This window comes from Haliaeetus leucocephalus, unplaced genomic scaffold (assembly GCF_000737465.1).
Source record: "Haliaeetus leucocephalus isolate CR32 unplaced genomic scaffold, Haliaeetus_leucocephalus-4.0 Scaffold712, whole genome shotgun sequence".
Classification (NCBI taxonomy): domain Eukaryota; kingdom Metazoa; phylum Chordata; class Aves; order Accipitriformes; family Accipitridae; genus Haliaeetus; species Haliaeetus leucocephalus.
Window position 1 is genome coordinate 654355 of NW_010973148.1, and position 20006 is coordinate 674360.

At 36.1% G+C, this 20006-nt stretch overlaps 1 protein-coding gene across 6 annotated transcripts in view; it reads left to right on the plus strand.

Annotated features, from left to right (window-relative positions):
• The first annotated feature begins 9205 nt into the window (after positions 1–9205).
• The window catches only part of NLGN4X (neuroligin 4, X-linked), a 127104-nt gene continuing 116303 nt past the window's right edge, over positions 9206–20006 (plus strand). For 4 of the 6 annotated variants that reach the window (XM_010580425.1, XM_010580424.1, XM_010580426.1 and 1 more), the window contains exon 1: positions 9206–9677. In XM_010580425.1, coding sequence (XP_010578727.1) covers positions 9206–9677 — 472 coding nt within the window. Of the gene's footprint in view, positions 9682–20006 lie in introns of all 6 variants that reach the window. The other 2 variants (XM_010580428.1, XM_010580429.1) reach the window with 2 other exon arrangements.

Here is a 20006-nt window from a genome sequence, read left to right on the forward strand (position 1 = left end):
AGTATATGACACAGACTCTCTTCTAGGCAGGCTTTTAAGCTCAGTGTTTGGTGGGGAGAGGGGAAGGCAGTAGGCAGCATAAGAATGCTTGCCTTATTATTGTCTCCTAAGATCTAGTGAGTGATTCAGGTGATCATACCCTTCATAACATTTTGTGGAGACTTGTCTTGCTGAGACAAGCTCTCTCTCCTCTCAAATATAAGGGGTTCAAGCCAGTATTTAGCAGGAGAAAACCCACTAAGTTAGAAGGAGAGCAGCACGAGAACAGAAGCTGGAGGACATTCTTCCCTTCTGCTGGTAAAGCTGTTGACTTTCTAGCAAAGAAAGAAAACTTAAGGGGAAGAGTAAGTTGGAAAAAGTTCGATGGTGTGATAGCATAGTAAAGATAATCCCCAGTCCCAGTTTGTATTTCGTGAAGTGATTCTCCTACAGACTGCATAAGGCTGGCTTGAAAATAAGAATACCTGTCCATGGGAGTTTCAGCTTTATGGGGCTGCAAAGTTACAGTTTTTCGTAGTCCAAAAGTGAGAATCTTGGAGCAAAAGTCTTTCGGTTTAGGATTGACAGTGCTGCACACAGTCCTTATAGCCATCCCAACCTTACTTGAAATCTAATGTTTGTAACTTGAAAGAGGGTAAGTGTGGGTTTACACTTATTCAGGTTAATGAGGGTAGTCACTCAACTCTCTGATTTCCAGGATGAGTGCATACTTGTGACATTATCATATGAATGAAGGCGGTATCACCACCTTGTAACTGAACTAGGTAATGCAATGAAAATGTCATGCCTGTGTCTCGTTTGTAATTTGGTTCTTGGAATTTGTGTAATAGAGCAGCAATTGGGGGTTTTGGCCATATAATATGTTGGGGTGGGGGGGCTACATGCCCGGCTGGTTTAAATTGCTTTTCCCACTCTGTTTTTTGTTATTGTAACATTTGTAATGTTTCCTCTTCTTAGACTGGAATGCCAACAGGAAGATTTCAAATTCTTATCATTAAATAGCCTCAAGAGATCAAATTGCCTAACAATCAGTCCCTCAGACAGTTTCTCAGTTGGTACAGACAAGAGTTCTAGTTTCTTCCATCCTTGAGGAGGGCTTAGTGGTGAAGAGAGAAAGAGAGGAATGAGATCTGTGAGTTTCCCTGTTTAATATTTAGACAAAACCTAATAGATTCCCTGAAGAATCTTCCTTTTCAGTCATTTGACCTTTCTTACTGGAGAGAAGTTAGACCCATTCCATGTTAGAAATGTTTACTTTTTAATGTCTTGCAGTGGTAATAGATAGTGAACTTTGATATTTTTGAAGCTTTGTTCAAAGTATAAAGGTCTACTCTGCAAACCTAAAAAAATGTATAAAGTAGTGATTTTTGTTTGTGTGTTTTATTTTTTTTAATATCCATAATTTTTTTACTCCAGGCATAGTGTAATTTTTACTATACAGGAGCTTTTGCCTTACAGAAACTCAGGGCTGAACATCCTTTTTCAGATCATAACCTCTTTTGGAGTAACACATCTGAATTTAAGAAAACAGAGATGTAGTAAAGAAATAAAGAGAGACCCACAGAGTGTTACATTTCTTTTACAAGGTCATATCAGAAGGAAAAGCTGGAAATTAAGTCAGCAGTTGTGCTAGACTGTACTGATGCTATTTTTTGTATATTTCTCTAAAATATGTACTTGAAGAGTAGTATTTTCTTAAGACTTGGCAGGCACAGTTAAACAAAGACTATCAAATAAATGTACCTTGTGATCATTGTCCTTTTTAGGCATTGGACTCTTTCTGAACAAAGAAGACTTAGTACCCTGTCACACTACCTTGCAATCAAAGTTAATTGCTGCTTTATTATTTGAGAGTGTGTCATGACCACTCTTGTATTCTAGCTTCAGACATTTGAATGGCTACAGTGTCCATTCAGTCATAAGAAGATATCATGAATGGTCAAATTTTGATCTGAGTGGAACACACCTGACATTTGGGGATAATCAGTAATTTAAAGTTTACGTTTGTAAACAGCTTATGCCATGTTTTTCCCTCCTAATACTGACACCTCATATGTATTTGCAATCTTCATCAATTTATCTCAGGAAGCAAAAAGTATCATGAAAATTGTCTAACCAGTGAAATTTTTCCATGCTTCTTATGTGCAATACCTGTTGAAATTAGAGTTCAAAGTCAGTGAGATAAGTGCAACTGTCTTAACAGAGCATTTCCAGTTAGTCTTGGGTCCTCCTGGCCATAATTGTTTTTAGCATTTTAGATATAGGAAAAAAATAATGGAAACTGTATCTGTGATTGTTCAACAACAGCTTTTTACAGTTAGAGCCAAACACTTGATTTGTTACAGAATTTTTAAGAAGTGTCTTCCTTTGTTTTTTCTTGAAAAGGAGTGATGATCACACTTTTTCTTTCCTTCCACTTGCTTTTCAAATTGTTTTCATTATTGAGAGAATTGCAGCTTTCAAAAACAATGTAGGGACCACACAGCCTTTTCTTATAATCCCATTGTTCTTTTTGATAGTGTATGAGACTGAGAAATTCAGAATAAGAGTGGTAGCTGCAGGCAAGAAGCAATGATAGGAAATAAATGTGTGTCCATTTTCTGAAAAGTAAGTGGTGATTGTAGTTTCTAACCTGAGGGACCTACTGACATTGTCCAAGCCTATCTGAGAGACTCACTGGAGAAATTTATAGGAGGGTAAATGCAGCATGTTATTTGAAAGAAAATAAATTTGGTTAATTTAATGTTAGCATATAATTTGTATTGCTTTTCAGGCTTTATTTCCATATTTTAAAAAAATTATATAAATTATCTACTTTTGTCCTGTTATTTTTAACCATATATCTTAAGACCAACTTCAAGATTCATAGGAGCATAGTGATGTTTGTGTAGTTGGCATTTATTTTCGCTTTAAGAAAGGATACATCATAGTTATTAAATTTGTGTCACTGATATTTTACTTTTCATTTCTATTTTTTAAATCTTCAAGAGGTTATTAACTGTGAATTAATGAGATACATTAGAATGTGATGTAAAAAACAAATGACAGTATTCCGAATCACTAAAAGCCCCTCCAATCCCTATTACCTGCTGAGTTGCTGTGGCTGAACAGCAGTGTACTACCACAGAAATCATACTTATGACATATATGACATGTAACCTGGTTAATCCATTAATAATGTAGATATATAGTTCAGCTACTTATCCCTAGTGAAGTTTATAATGCTAAGTTAGGGTTATTGTACGTCTATCTGGATTTGGTTTTTGTTTGTTTGGGTTTGGGGATTTTTGTTGGTTTTGTTTCTTTTTTTAATAATTATTTAAAAATACATTGTTGAAATCTATTCTTACTGGGAAAATGCTTACAAAAATCCAACAAAATAAACATACAGCTTCTATCAGGAAAAAGTTTCTCATAAGACTCTACTACGTCTTAATTTGAAGCCAGGCATTGCTATAGTTACAGTTTTGAGATTTAAAAATATCTGTGATTGGCCACTTTCAGTTAATAACCTTCCCACCAACCTTCTAAGTAATCCAGTCCAGAAACTGCACATTAGTTCAAGATTGATGTTCCTTTGTGTTGTTCACTATGACTTTGTCTGACTTTTCTGAATGACTTTATGTAGCATTGAGGAAGAATGAAGCTTAGCTCATTTCAATGTATCAAGAAAATAGCCCTAGAAACTGGGAAAAAAATCCTAAAGAAATTATAACTGGTTTTTTATTTGAAAGATGGTAGACGAAAATAGTATACATTTACTGATATTTGGAAGAAGTGTTCTTTTGTTAGTGAGCAAACATTTTGAATACAGTGATAATTAAGAGATTGCAGTGCTGAATTTGAGGTAGAGGAGCATTTAAACCTGCTTTGGGGAAGAGCTTTTACAGAAAACAACTGCATGATTAGTTTTCTGCTAAAGTCCCAAATTATATATATGTATTGCTAAAATTAATACTGTAGGCATATTTAAAAATTACTGTGCCTTGGGTAGTTCTCATTTACAGTCTCCTGCCACTACATTAATTTATTATAGTTTTATGTATGTTTAAAACAAGATAATATTTTTTAATTACTTCTATTAAAAAACCCTCAACAAACAACCCCCCCCCCCCCCCCCCCCAAAAAAAAACAAACCAAAAAAAACAAACCACCGTAAAACCACTTTAATTCATAATTTTCAAAATTATATCTTTCAAGGGGAGGGAGTGAAGGGAAAGAAGAAAAGCCACAACGCATATTCTTGGTAAATGAAATATTTTTCAAATCCGCATATTCTGTGAAATGCATTAAAGACTGTACAAAATATCACTACGAGGAGAATCTGAAGTTTTATTGATTACATTAGTTGTTATTTTTGTTCTGGTGAGTAGCCAGTGTCTCTTAGGGTTCAGCTAATCAAGCTGACTGTATGCTTTCAGAGCGTATGTCTGAAGAGGGGGATGTGGGTGTTTAACCCTGATTCTGTATTGAGATGAGACCTATGTACACATCAAAACCCTTGGACCAGGGCATTTGAGCAGAAGGGAGGGATGGAGACTGAAGGTGGTCAGCGACCGAAAGCAGAGGTGCACAGTAGTGCACTAGTTGGTTTAGATAAAGCCTGAGAAACCCTAGGAAATCTGTGCAGTCCTCAGTCTCGTGTGCTCATATAATTTATATTTGTGCTTGGTTTTCTTGTGACTGTCCATGACCTGGACAAGCAGGTCCAAAAAACTGGATATCACTTTAGAGTTTGCTATTCTACCCTGGAGTAAAGAGGACTTTTAAGCCATATCTCTTGTTTCCCCAGCAGGTACAGAATTTGTGTAGAGCTACTGACATACTCATCTGCTCAAGTTGAAAAAGTGCTAACTGCAGATCCTGGAAACCATCAGGTTAGCCCTGAAGGCCTCATTCATAGACTATTTGAGCATCTTGAAGTGTGGCTTGGGGCATAGATTTATAATAGAGTACAAGTCGTGGTTCTAGTAGATGCACATCTGTGTTAACTTCAATCTGCATTTACTTCAAAGGCCATTAATGTCTCATTAGCCTCAAATTATACTCCTCTGCCAATAAAGAAGTCATGTATGTATGTACGTGATTTCAGATCTTCTTTGACTTCTCTTTGTGTGTTGTGTTGCCAGAAGTTGCCATTTTAAACTGAATATTTTGATTTGGATTGATTATTTTTGATTGTTTGAGTGGGTGATGCTTCCAACTAGCAAGTTTTTGCAAGAAAGTTTGTACACATTCTTCTAAAACTTAAGCAGTTAAAAAAAAAGTCATGGAAAAAATACAACACTATTAGTGATAATAAATACACATGGCAAGTACATTTCTTCCTGTAGAGTCAGTATGTAAAGGTGTATTAAATAGCTGACTGGATACATATAGATGTGCATCAAACTGCACATTGTTTTGGTATAATATCTAAAAACATTATAAAATGCATACAGTTTTCTGTATAAGATTAATCTCTCATTGCAGTCTGCAACTCTGGTTACATCTTCCAGCCTTTTTAACAATGCACATAGCAAAATCAGCTAGTTCATGAATGTATAGCTAGCATGCCTTCTTCCTTATCTCTTGATACTCTTACTGAAAATTATTCCATTTATCTTTGTGTATGAATGTGTATGTATTTCATGTGTGAAACTAACCTTATGAAAATGGTAATTTCTCTAGTAATAAATCAATAAACTGAAAAGTGGCATATTTTCTGCCTAATACTGCTTGCAAAATAATTTTTTTCATGAGACTTCTGTTTAAAGACTTACTGTATACAGTGGTCATGCATGATTTATTACTTATGTAAACTTTTTGAAAAGACCTGTTTAATAAGAAATTATTAAAAACTTCGCTTCTGGTGGCACTTAACTGACTAACAGTAACTTTTAATAACCATTAATAACATATTACAATAAATAGTGGTTTTATTCTGACTTCTCATCATAGAATTGCTCTTTTATGGTATATACCTTGCCTGTGTTAATGCACTTGTCACTCTCTGCTGTTTGTTTATGCCTTTGCACTGGTTGGCAAAGGTTGCAGGTCTGTTATAGGTCAGGTAGTGGGGCTGAGCGAGCTGGCTATATTCGGTGTATTAGCCAACGGTTTGTTTCCTTATGGATTCAAGAGCCTTAAAATCTAAATGTCTATGGGTGCATGAATCAGAAATGCAAACTTTGTGTATGCTCCTGTTAAGGTACAGGGGAAAATAAAACTCATTGTATGAGTGGATTTAATACCCACAAAACTAACTTTTGTTGGTCTTACTTCCTTGATAAGGAATCAGATAGCAAATTCAGTTCCAGGTCTATAATGAATGTTTCACTTTCCCTGTCCTTTCACCTTATTCAAAATAACGGCATATAACCAGATATTTGATCCAAAGACACCGTGTAATTAGTATGGGTAAATATTATTTAAGTCACAGTTTTGACAGTTGTATAGTATCTCCAGCGTGTGTATCAACTGAGGATTTCCACTTTCCTTCATGTTGTCATTTTTCATTCTCTCCATGCTGGTAATGTGTTTACTGTTGTTTATGTGTCATTCCCATTTTCTTTTCTTCTTTTGTTTCCTCATTTTTTCATTTGCTGTTTGCCCAGAAATTTTTCCATTTTTCATCATATGGATCACTGTCTTTCCTTCCACCTTATCAATTTTCTCAATGCTTTATTCCACATTTCTTTTTCTTATAATGTTATTACAAACTTCGGCAGTGAGGGTATCAAGGGAATGGGATCTGTTGCTCTTCCCTGAGCACAGATTAAATCCTCAGTTGGCTACGACTAGAATATCTGCTTTGTGCTTCATGGTAAGAAAAGGGTACCAAAGTCAGGATGGGAGAGAGCATGAGGGAACACTACCCAAAATGAACTGCCTGCTGCTGACTTCTGTTGCTAAAGATGGTAGCAGAAATCAGAAAGGAAGGTGGTACTTGAGGAGGAATTTTGCACGGCTGGTAGCCGGCTGACCACTCTGAGTGCCCGGGAGCAGCCAGACTGTGTCTGCCCCACGGGGGAGGATGAGCCAGGGGCTGCGGGCACTGCAGAGCTGGCAGGGCAACACTCTCGCTGACGGGGCATCCTCCTAGAGCACCCCACCGAGGCTGGGCTGGGGACAGGGACAGGACCCTGCCACTGCCCAGTGATCATCAGGCCAGGCAGGATGAGGAGACAGGTCCAGAGTCAGCCTGGGGACCCAGTTGGGGCAAGATCCAGGCTGGGCATGGGTCTGGGCATGGGTCTGGGCATGGGGCTGGGCATGGGTCTGGGCATGGGGCTTCCTGCAGCATAGCTCAGGCAGGGTCTGATGGCCCTGGTGGGGCCCTTGGGGACATGACACTTGGAGCTGTTACTGATTCGTCCTTCAGAAATTGCGCTTAAATTGCAAGTCGTTTGGAGGTAGCATCTGAGCCTATTCTCTACCAGTGAAAATATCATTAGGAATTTTTGCTCACCATAAATAATACGTATCTGATATTTTTCTGGCCTCTGGTGTTCAGGTGTTTCAATATTTTTGCGGTATGAGTGCTAAAATGAAGTCATTGAAGAATTGCAGGGGTTTTGAGAGAATGAAATATCATTCTTTAAATGCCTTTGCTTGTCTCAAAGAATCAGCATAGATGTCTCCTGTGGTTATTTTTGGGTTGTTTGAGGTTTTTTTGTGTGGGTTTTGTTTTGGGTTTTTTTTTGTAATTTGAAATCACTGTCAATAGCTACTTAACTTGTTTTTTTCTGCTCTTGAAAACTGACTTTATGTCTTCATGAGATAGAGTCCTGACTGAAAACGGGACCTGGTAGTCCACTTATACAAATTTTATATATAAATTTGTGTTCTTCCTATCAAATGTAAAGTATCAGGATCAGTTTCATATAGCAAGGATTTTTTAGCTGCGGAATTGCTATCTGTGGTTTTGAGTTGAATAGTGGGTAAAAAGGAACTCCTTTGTTTCTTTGGGCAGGGAGAAGAATGTAAGTATTAACAAGTGCTGTGTGTTTGTTTATACTACTTGTAATGGTTAGTGTATATATATGTGACTTGTATTTCATTAAAAATTAACAATTATTGTATGAATTGCCTTCTGTCTAAAAATTAAGTGTAGGAGCATGCAAGAAGGTAATGTTGCGTAGTTGTAACACTACGTAGATCAAAATCTGACTTCTGAGAGATTGTATCACTTTTTCTTCTTTTCAGTTTCCATTGTTCCTGTTTGTCAGACATAGAGCAAAGAAAACAGATATGAAAACCAATAACTTTGTATCTAATTTTGACTAACCGTTCTCACACTTGATTTGAACTAATCTAATGCTATTACATTAATTGGAATTTCTGAATTAAATGGCGGTAAATTAGGTTGTCATACAGAAGAGTGGGCATACCTGTGAAAAATACTATATAGAAGTCATATCATAACAAAGATTATCCAATGCAGCAAAAGCTTTAATGAATGTTTCCTGTGGGAGTGCAAACACGCTTAAAAAGGAGATGCTGTTTATTTAGGGCAGAAAATACCCTGGAGGTAGCACTTAAATGTGATACCCTCCTGAAAGCAGCAATGTTTGGGCTGTGGTTTGGTTTGGAAGCATATACAGAAGCAGAAATGTTTGGTTTGTGGTAAAACCTCTGACAAGCTTGTGGCTTCAGTTTTCAGCTCTCTTACCTTATGTATCTTTGGAAACACATAACTAACCATGGTGCCTAAAGTTCATAAACCATTTGTGGGCCTTGGCATGGAAGTAGTGTGTGAATTTAATTAGAGTATTTTTAATTTTTTTTTTTATTTATGCCAATATGCATGTGTCTGTTGATTTGAATTGCTTGTTTTCTCTTGGTCACAGGCTGACTGAGTGGGCTGAACTTCACTGGAAGGAGCTATTTCGCTGGGGAAGTGGAATAACTGCAGATCTCTCCCCACACTACTTGCTGGGAAGTGCTGTGCGTTGCTAGGATTAAGCCAACGCTGAAATCTGGGATGGGCCTTAGGGGCAAACACTCCCTTGTTTCTTCTGACGTTGGGATTTGTCTAAGGCCAGTCAGCTGAGGTACCTACCACACATCAGCTTTTGGTTTTTTGCTGCCTGAACAAGGTTACGTTTTCCCTCACTTCATCTCCTTTTGACTACTTTTTTATTTTATTAGTTTTCATCTTCCTTGACTGATTAATTTTCTCCTGGCTGTGGAAAAAAGAGCCCTGCTGATGTTGATTTAAATAATGTCGAAACCAATGGGACTTCTATGGCTGCCTTTGATCTTCACCCCAGTGTGTGTCATGTTGAATTCTAACTTCCTCCTGTGGATAACTGCACTGGCTATAAGATTTACTCTCATCGATGGCCAAGCACAATACCCAGTTGTAACCACGAATTATGGCAAAATACGTGGTTTAAGAACACCTTTGCCTAATGAGATCCTTGGTCCAGTGGAGCAGTACCTGGGTGTACCTTATGCCTCTCCTCCGACTGGAGAAAGGCGATTTCAGCCCCCGGAGCCACCGTCGTCTTGGACGGGTGTCCGCAACGCCACACAGTTTGCTGCCGTCTGCCCGCAGTACCTGGATGAGAGGTCACTGCTCAACGACATGCTGCCAGTCTGGTTTACAGCCAATCTGGATACTGTGGTGACATATGTTCAAGATCAAAATGAAGACTGTCTGTATTTGAATATCTATGTGCCCACAGAGGATGGTAAGTACTCTTAAGGACCTCACTGCAGTGCACTCACCAGTTCTGCATATGAGTAGTAGCCAGGTCTTTAAAGCATCTTGCTCAGTTTCCTCCATATTTTATCTGTGGAAATGGATCATGCCTCTGAACACTCATTATAAGTAATACTTTGTAGATTGAACATGCTTGCATGATTTCTCTCTCATGTTTCAGTGTAACACCAAACCACAATTTCATTTGCAGGCAGTGGCCAAGGTGCGTAAGCCAGCCTTAAATTTACATCTGAACTACAGCTGAGCATCATTCACAAAAGAGGAAAGGGGAAATAAACACTAACCAGAAGTAACATATTTTCGCATGCATGAATGGTAGAAATACTGCCACATACTGAATTTTAAAGGAGAATTTCCCTAATTATTTTTCTTTCATTTTATTATAATATCTCTGAGCCTACTGTTAACTCTGCTTAATTTTAATAGATAACAGAAAATGGTTATAGTAGTTCAGTCTGCAGTTTTTTTCCAAGTTTTTTACATATGAAACTTTTCAGTCCAACTTATTTTTCTTCATTCACAAAATTTAACATGAAGTAAACATGATTTTATTATGCAGAGCTGAACAGGTGGCCTTAAACTTTCATCTGTTTTCTGCAATCCTTCTTTCTCAGGAGGGCTACTTAACACCACCTTCTGTAGACAAAAAGGATGAACACAATTGGTAACACACAACTCTTTGAACGCTTTCGTGATCTCAATCTTAAAAATTCCAGCTTTATGGCATGCTGAATGTATCTTTTGTCATTCTGAATGGTATTGCTTCCTACAGACAAGAAGACCTGTTTTCATCAGGCCCCAAATGAGTTAAGTTTATTCTGTATCACAAGGAAATAAAAAATTGTACTGGCAATTATATTTAACATTCTGCTAAAAGCCAGTCCTTTCAGCCACTTAGAATGTAGTTACCGATGCATAACGTGACAGATTTCTCCCAGATATGCAAATCCCTTCATTTTAGCTGAGGGTTTGATTTGCATAACCAAGGCATTGTTATTTCTCAGTAACCATACACTAAATATGCAAATTTTGTACTTTGATTATTATAATCCTTCTGCCTTGATTGGCTTCTTTACTCAGAATTTCCAAGCTGTTTGCCAGCAATAAACATACCACCTTCTTTTCCTATTCTCATCGGCTGAAGCAAAAACTTGAAAGCTAAAAATAAAGGGGTAAGGGTTGGGAATACTGGGAGCTCTGCAAACATAAATACTACCAAACTGCCTAAATGAAAAGTGCTCTGAAATAAAAGCTGTGTGTATGGGGGCTGCTGTGTGTGTGCGCGCGCGCGCGCGCGCATCCCTGTAGATGAAGGAGCAGGTCTTTCCACTCGGTTCTTTCCCTCTTCCAGTCTCATTGCACTGCATCTCACTCCTTCGATAATAACGTAGAGAATTCTTTCCCAAATTTGTTTATGTTCTGGATTTTATCCTGCAGCTTTTAATTAGTCACTAGGGTAAGCTTGCCCTAAGAAAGCATTTCAGGTTAAGATTTTATTTGTTCTCACTGAAGGAATATCAGCTCTGCTAACTCAGTCTTATTTTAAAGCTCAGTGTTAATAAATTCATATATTCCTTCAATCTAGTAATAGTAAGTTTTGTCCATTAATTAAGGAAGACAGGAAATTAGAGATGGAAAAATATATACAAATGTCTAGGGAAAGAACAGTTGATATCAAATGGGTAATAATAAAATGCCGTGTGCTGAATGACTAACAACCTATAAAATTCCTCATCTTGCATGCAATAGCTAATGGCTTGTGCCATTAGATTTCGAATAGAAAGGACTGATAAATTTAATTTTACTTGTTGTAGACCTTTTTGTCCACTTAATTCCGCAAAAAGTGTATCTTACTCTTCCTCCTGGTTTTAGATTATTTTTACACTAAATAGCATGTAAATGGAATCTATTTTGTTTTGATATATCATCTTCAGAATATAAACCCATTCATAAAAGCATATGAATAATGAGAGACAAGGTATGGTGTCAGTGATGGGCTGAAGGCAAGATTGTTCCTGTACAATATGACAAGCATTTTTAACAGGTTCTAATGGGGAACAAGAAACTTAAAAATGAATAAATGGAGTACATGATGTTTTAATTGTATGCTGTATATCTTATCACTTGTTAAATATAACTCAGTGTGGATTTTTTGGTGAGGAAAGTATGCAACCTTCTGCTCATAAAGATGATTAAGGAGAACTGACCTACAAATCACATCTCCTAAGTTAGTGTGTCTCCAAATCAGACCGAACATAAATAGCCTTAAATTGTAGTCCATACAATCTGATTAAACACATTATACTTCATTATATGAGTCTTAGTTGGCAAAAATAAGCTACGTTGTTATGGAGACAGACCATGAAATTAGTTTTTGAAGCAAGATCTCAAAGTGAGTGACTTTGAGTTAAATTCACATTTTCAATTCTTTCTCCAGTACAGATTTATTTAAAAGAGCTTTGAAACTGTTTTGTGTCTGGAAGAAAAGGTAGATGGAATCATCCAAACCTAATTAATGTTCTGACTGCGAAAGTTAATCTGAATCATTTTATATTATCTTTTTTTTTAAAAAACTTTGGTGAAGAGCATTGATGAGCAACTCTAATGAATTAACTGTGGTCACATGCAGTGCTTACTTCAAATCAATTCTAGTGAATAACTAATCAAAATGCAGCTCAGGTTTGGTGTTTTTTTTCGTTTTGTTTTGTTGGGGTTTTTTTTGCACTATGTAGCATGACCTGTTTCTTATCACTTGTGTGGTTTGATCAAAGGGAACCAAATTTTGATCATGTACTTTGAATAAAGAATTGAAGAATATATGTACACATGCATTCATCTGATTTCAGAATTGCTTCACTGGAATTCTGCCAGTATAAACTAATGGAAATAAGAGTAGAATACAGTCCCTTTAACTGGGTAGACAAGATTAGTTATTTAAAATAAGAGTTTGACATGTTGCTGCTTCTGTCTGAAGAAGTACATTGAAATTAAATGACATAAAATGCTATAGTTCCCTAAAATAGTTGGAGCACCTAGGTAAAGAAATTAATATGCCCTGTTACACAGTTTATATCTGTATTAATCATAGCCTTTCTTTTGACCAATAAGATTCTGGATTTCAAATATCAAATAGCAGCAGTATCCTGTCAGAATTGTCCATGTTAAAATGTTCTTGTAAAGCAAAAAGTATGTTTGGTTTTAGGGCTTTTTTTTTTCATTTTAGGTGAAAATATTATTTATGATAGAAATCAAACCACATATCTAAATGAATATTTCTGCAATTCTGTCCATGTGGATTTTTATTCTTTTGCTGTTGTTCATTGGACAAACAGTTTGTACTGACACTTTGCTTAGAGTAACACTTATATTTCAGACAATCTAGGGTAGCTGGAGATTTACAATGTTTGTTTTCCTTTGCCTTTGGAAGGGAAAGAATTGCAACCACTATAAACCATCAAGAATTTTCTTTTTGGTCATAATAAGTATAAATAATAATGCAGTTATTTTAAAGATACACAGTACAAGCAATAAGGATAAAATTTAGCAAACTGCTCTTATTATAAGTCAAATCTATAATCATAAGAAATTACTCAGAACTGAAGCAAATAAAATATTTATAGCAAAATTACAGTTTTATCCAAATTGGTTTCTAAACATTTGGCTTGATCTTCAGAATCATTTGTGTGGGTATATGTTGTCTTGTCTGCGTCTCCAGTTACTATAAACTGTAATTCTCCACAAGAATAGTTGAATGTCAGTTTTGAGGAGGTCATCTAGGGAAATGATATTGAGGACAGTCTGTTTATTATAACTTCAGTCTGAATATGGGTTTATCTACAGTGGAAATGCTAGATTGAAGAGGACACAGACTGTTAATCGGCTGTGCTTAATCCCTGGCCTTTATCATTTGAATCTGTGGATGCTGAAGGAGATTGCTAACTCCTATCATAACTGGGGGAAAAAATATAACAAAAAACAAAGAGAAAAGACCCTTAATCTGGATTTCTTTCATGATAAACTTCAAAACTGTATTAATAGCAAGGCAAGATAAAAAAAAAAAAAGAAAAAACAAACCAAAAAACAACACGAACAAATCTTTTTTTTTTTCTTTGTTTAAAACCTGCTCTGTTCAGATCTAAACAGAAAATAAAATGAAAAAGATGACTTTTTGTTGTCTTTGCATGATCAATAGTAAGCGTATATACTTTACTTATTTTGGTATATGGATAGAGGGTACATTTTACACAAGTGGGTAGCTACTCAACCACTGTATATCTGTTAGGGATTAACTAATGAAGTATTTAGCAACTTCAGAGGTTTGCTCACTAAAAATGCTCTGTGAGCTCGTCTCATTTGCATCACAATAAATACAGCTGAATTAACAACAAGAAGTGGTAGGCCATGATACTCATTAAGGCTGAATGGGTAGGTCATAATTTGTTCATGAGATTAGGGAAACTGAGAATATTGTCCGGGATTAGTGGTATATTTAACTGTGGGCTACCAGCAAGAAAAAAGTCTTGGGCAAGAGCAAAGAGATCAACCATGTTCCTTCTCTGGGCAGTGACATCAAGGAAAAGTATCTGCATCTTTAGACTCTGTGTCTATTTGACTAAGAAATAAAGAAATTAAAAACTTGAACAAAGCCGATAAACAAGATATGCTGTAGGTGATTTCTATAGCTTGTATACCATACCACTTTTTCATATTAGTCAAATGTCTGCTTACTATGTAACTGAGTGTTTGCAGCCTTCTCCTTGTCATTGCTGTTGAATTGCAGTGTCTGTTCAACTTGGAAAAAGTCTTTTAATCAAAATTACACTGATAAAACTTAATTGATAAAAAAATTGGGTTTTTTTCGCTTTTATTTGGGGGGAAGAAAAAGATAGTAGAAAGATGAGTCCCATCTTTACAATTATTTGATGGCATGGAATTAAAAAAGGTAAGCTATTCAATGGCTTCTTTATTAATATGAGAAATCAGGGTCCATACATAAAAAAAGTAACATAGTGCACAAGATAGGTACAATATGGTACAACATTATTTTTGTTGAATTGTTAGTAGGAGATATTAGTAATAGTAACTTTTATTTCCAGATAAACCTGAATTTCTATACAGTAGATGTTCCTAAACTGTATGTAGTTTCAATTCTCAGTATATGCATATCTGACATTTATCAGGTAATCTCAAAATTGCAATTGTTCTATTATTTCTTCACTACTTCTGTAAATTTAAGTAGCTACTTAAGAAATCAAATCCAGGACTTAAGTATATAGCTTCAAGAAATTAACAATCCAGTATCTCTTGTTTACATGTTTATAGTTTTGATTCTTCCTCAAAATCTTTATTATGTGTTTTTTAAAGTCAATTATGATTTCTGTAATTGGTATAGCAACATAGAGTTTTACTTCTATTTTATGAGGTATTTTTAAAAGCAAACTAATTAAATTCAGTTATATTTAAAAAAATATTTTAAAACTGTTTTAAAACATATTTAGGCATTTTTTTTTAATAGATGATAGTGTTTGAACAGTTCCGTATTAAAAATAACATTTGTCTGAGACACAAGACAAGAGTTTGTTCTCAGTTTCAAGATTGTCACAGTTTTTGTCAATGACTGGTTTATTTTTAACCTCTACCCTCTCAGTCAATTCTTTGTCATCTTTGAAAAAATACAAATTCATTATTAAAATTCCCTTGTTATTTAAATGCATTTCAGTTTATACTGTACAAAAATTATACACAATAAGACATATCCTTTTGTAAAATGCTTGCATTGCTTTCGAAAGTGAGAGGGATTATTAGTAGATAACAATTACAATACGAAATGATAGCATTGGAATTATTGCATATAATCCCAGTTGAACATAAACTTTTTAGCGTCGGAGAGAAAATCGCTCTCCACTGTGAAAGATAAACTCCCCATTGTGTCAGAGAGCCTCAAGCCAATTCTTTCACTCTTAGGGTCCGATATATCCCCTCCTCCTAATCCAGAAATATTGCAGCATCTGTGAGAAAGAAGAAGGCATATGTCTGACTATCCTCTGCCTACCAGGATAAAGCTGTGGGTAATCCAGGCCCTTATTTTACATTCTTGCTTTTAACAGTCACAAATACCTTCTGACACCAAAGAACAGGACTCTAATCTAGATGAAATAAAGTTCTTAAATCCTTAGAGCTAAATTCAGATTTAGTTGCTGATTTCAAAATGCTGTCCTTCCCTCCAGGAGTTGCCCATTCCACAGGCACTTTACAGGATTGCACCCAAATGGCCTTTTCAGGAATTGATGTGCAGTGAAGCCTAGCGAGAAGACTCAGCATTCAATATGACATTATCTAATCTGAACAGGATTTTTGGCATGGTTTCCTAGAGTCTCATCATTGCCTCATATTGAAAAACCTGCTAGGATGGGGGGAATGTTCTTTAAAACACGATGAATTAATGTTTCTTCCGCAAAGACAAATTAATGTTATCATCCTTTTAGTCAAAGAACAGTGCCTTTGGAGTTGCAGAGGCTGTGCCATTTGGCTCAGTGACGCAAAAGAAACAGTCTTTAGTCATGTGGGTCATGAGACAGATCAGATCGGCAATTTTACTTTATTCTGCCCATTGACTCCCACTTGTCTCTTCAGGGTGTTTTTTGGTTTTTTTTAGGTCTGTTTTGGTTTTTGTTGTTTTTTTTTTTTTAAACGTAGTTTTCCTCTGCACTCCTGCAAAACATGTCTTTGTACACTGCTGCTTTTCACTATGCGTTGTCTTGTTTTCTGACAAAACACAAATCAACAGGACACCTACTAAGAGGGAGGCAGTGCTTCTCCTCTGTCCTAGGGCAGCGCAGTGGGTCCTCGTCAGACTTCTGAGTAGTGGATCGTGTGGAATATGGTTGGATCTCAGCAGTGTCATGGCTATACCATTTGTATTAGCTTTGATTTCCTGTTAAGGCTTTGTGATCTCACTGATCTTCCTTCAGGTTTTTTTTTACATAGGTCAGAAGGTTTTGAAAGTTATTTGTATCTTTTTGTTCAAATTTGGTTCAGTTTCCCTTCTTTAGCACGTTAATTGCAGCTTCAGACAAAATTGACACTGAGTAGCTCAACTAACTCACAAGGCTCATGAATCAGTCCGCATCTGTGGAAACACTTAAAGGAATTGTCCCCAAATCAATGTGATAGTCATAGGTAGTGTGTGAACCAGGCAAATTTGCCATTCTGTTCTAGAAATGTTTAGGTATTTAAAAAATAAATGTACACAAATTTGAAATAAGGCAAATGGTCATCATTTGCTCCTCAGAATTCCTGACAAAATTGTTGACAACTGAAATGAAGACAAAAATTTCTCCTTAACATAATAGCTTTTTGCACAGCACTTTGGTTTGTCATCCTTTTTAAAGTGCAAGAATATCGCCAGCATTTAAGTCTTTACGTCAGTGCTTCTTGCTTATGATACCAGATAAAATTCTCAGAATGGCATATAATCAATTACATATGCTCACATTTTGTGATAGTATTAGTTGAGTATATTAGTTATCCAAATAGAAAAAAGGACACTAAAGATAGCATATTTAATTTGTGTTGGTGATATTGTCATCACCTGAGGGAATATGGATGAACGATGAAGTTATATTCTTAGGGTTTAGGGCTTTTTTAATCTGGACGTGGCTCCTGGTACCCAAAGAGACAAACAATAAGAAATAATTATTATAAAACCATGAAAATGAACTAATGCTTACAGCTATCTGGTGCTGATGTGTTAAAAATGCATTACAGAAGTGTTATAATAAAAGGAAAATTTGTCTTTTACAGTTCTTGCTGTAGGCAAACTTATAGTGAAGAATAAATTTACTTGCAATGCTAAGCCAAATTCCTACACTATATATAGGGAATTTTAGTCACAAATAGAATTTCTGGTGCCTCGTTCCAAAATGCTTCTTATTGCTGGGTTGGTGTTAAATGGATTTTTAATTGACAGGGTGTGACATATTTAATCTAATGGAGAGAAATTACTTTGTGCTGACTCAAATGACTATCCGATTAATCACTGGTAATGTTTACAAGCCATCATAGCTGGGAATCATGGATACATTGTTTGATTTATTAAATATGCAGTAGGGCAAATGAAAATCCAATCCAAATATATACATTTCATCCTCTTGCAAATAAATTAGAATCAAATTACCTTTTATGTGTTATTTTTAGTGTGGCTAGGAAATTTCAGAGAATAATTCGGCATTTGTAATACTACCCCAATGGTTAGGCTTTCGCTTGCTTTTCATGCTTTATTTAGCCAGAAGAGGGAGCACAAGTTACCAGCAAACTAATTTTTTCTGTCTCGACATCGAGAGCGCCGCAAATGATGCTGGTGAATACAGTAGTAAAACATGCGAACAGGTGCTGGTTTATGCCCTTTAAACAGGTAGGAAGGGATCCCATCCACCTTTCCCAAGCTGAAAATTAATAACGTTGTAAGTGTTGGTTCTGGTTTTGTGGATTGAGGAATTTTTATATGGAATAAAACCTATCCAAGCAAAACATGCACTCACACTGACAAATTTACAGAAAACTGATTTATTATTATAAAATAATAAAGGTTCAGATGAGAAGCACACTGAGGATGCACCAGTTTGTAATTGAATAGCAAATAATAATGCTTGCTTTGAACTTCTTACAAGGCATTTGATGGCAGAATTGATTCTAAAGTAGAGAATTTGATCTGTTTGGCTATGGTGAGTTAGTAGAAACATTCCTCTGTAAAAAAGAATAATTTTGTCCTTCTAATTCATAACCTCAACTTAAGACAGAGGCAGATTTTTTTTTCGGTGAATGCCATTGACTCTCCATTTTCTGTATTATAGAGCTGAATCATGCAAAATTCCAAATTCGTTTTGCATCCTCTTCTTTCACGGAGACAAGAATGTTAAGCATGCTGAAATTTCATCCTCGCTGACAGTACAGAGTGTTTAAAGTTTTTGTTATCATCATGTTGGAGTAACAGTATAACTAAGTTGTATTAAGTCATCCAAAGTGCCAAATTACAAAAATTTTGGAGGGCTTCTCCTCCAAAATAGCTTGCTTCCAGTCATAATGTATCTCATTCAAAAGGACTGGTATGTTTATGGTCTTGCTGATTTGAGATGCTTTTATCTTCAGGACTCCCTCTACCTAAACAGTAGATCTTGTGCTGCCTCCAGGGAACCGGTGCAATAGGCTGAGTTGCGGTTGATGACTAGGGTGTGTCCTTGGGACTTGTATCAAATCAGATGTTTACTGATGATGCATAAACCCATCCATATGGAATAACTGCTCTGCTTTGTCACTAACTTTTACCTTTACATTTAGTCAAAGAAAATGACACAAACTTTGTACAGAAAAAAACAGCTTAGTATGACAGTCTCTCAGTGGGAATATTTTAATGAAAACAGATCGAAGGACTGAATACAAGTAAATACAGTAATGTGAACTTAAAAACCAGGAGAATTTTCTAAAAAGCATGCTGGATGGTTTATTCTTTATTTTTATTATCAAGGGATTATCTATAATACCTTCAGTCTTATTCCTGGAACTAAAACATAGTAGATGGATTGAATAGGTAAACTTTTATTCTTAACGGTAGCCATTTTCACAATAAACTGCTAAGGGATGTTCAAGCCATATTTCTTTTCTCTTTATTCAGGTTCACTATTCATTGCAACCACTTGTAGTTACTGAGTTTTGCCACTGTCTCTGCTCATGTTGTAAGTGAATACCTTTGCTCACCTTACAAGTGAATATCATAAAATAGATGTAGCCTCAGTTTCCATCTCCACAGAAGGTATTATCCAGATATTTTTCATTATCTCTTGTTTTACCAAAGTAACACACAAGAAACAGAAAAAGGTGAGGAAACAGTAGCTATGGCTCTTAAATAATTTTTGGAAGGGGGACAGCTAGGGAATAGCTGGACCAGAAAATTAGCTATGCAGTGGGTGTGAATGGATCAGATGAAGAGAGAAAGCCTGATTCTCTCTCATGTCTGAATCCTTCTGTACTGGATTCGTTCAGTGGGCCACTCAGCCTGGCAAGCTGCATTTGGCCTCTAGGGTGGTACATGAACATCTTATGAAGTCTACAGTGCTGCGTTAAGAGTTTTCTTTAATTTAGTTTTTGTTGTTATTTTCATTTTTCATTTTTAGCTGAACAACTCTTGCTTGCATTTTCGTTGTCATCATGAAATGCTTGTCCCACACCCCTTGTATAAATACACTCAGCAGGTATTTGGGATATTGCAAGACTCGGGGGGGGGGGGGGGGAAAAAAACCAA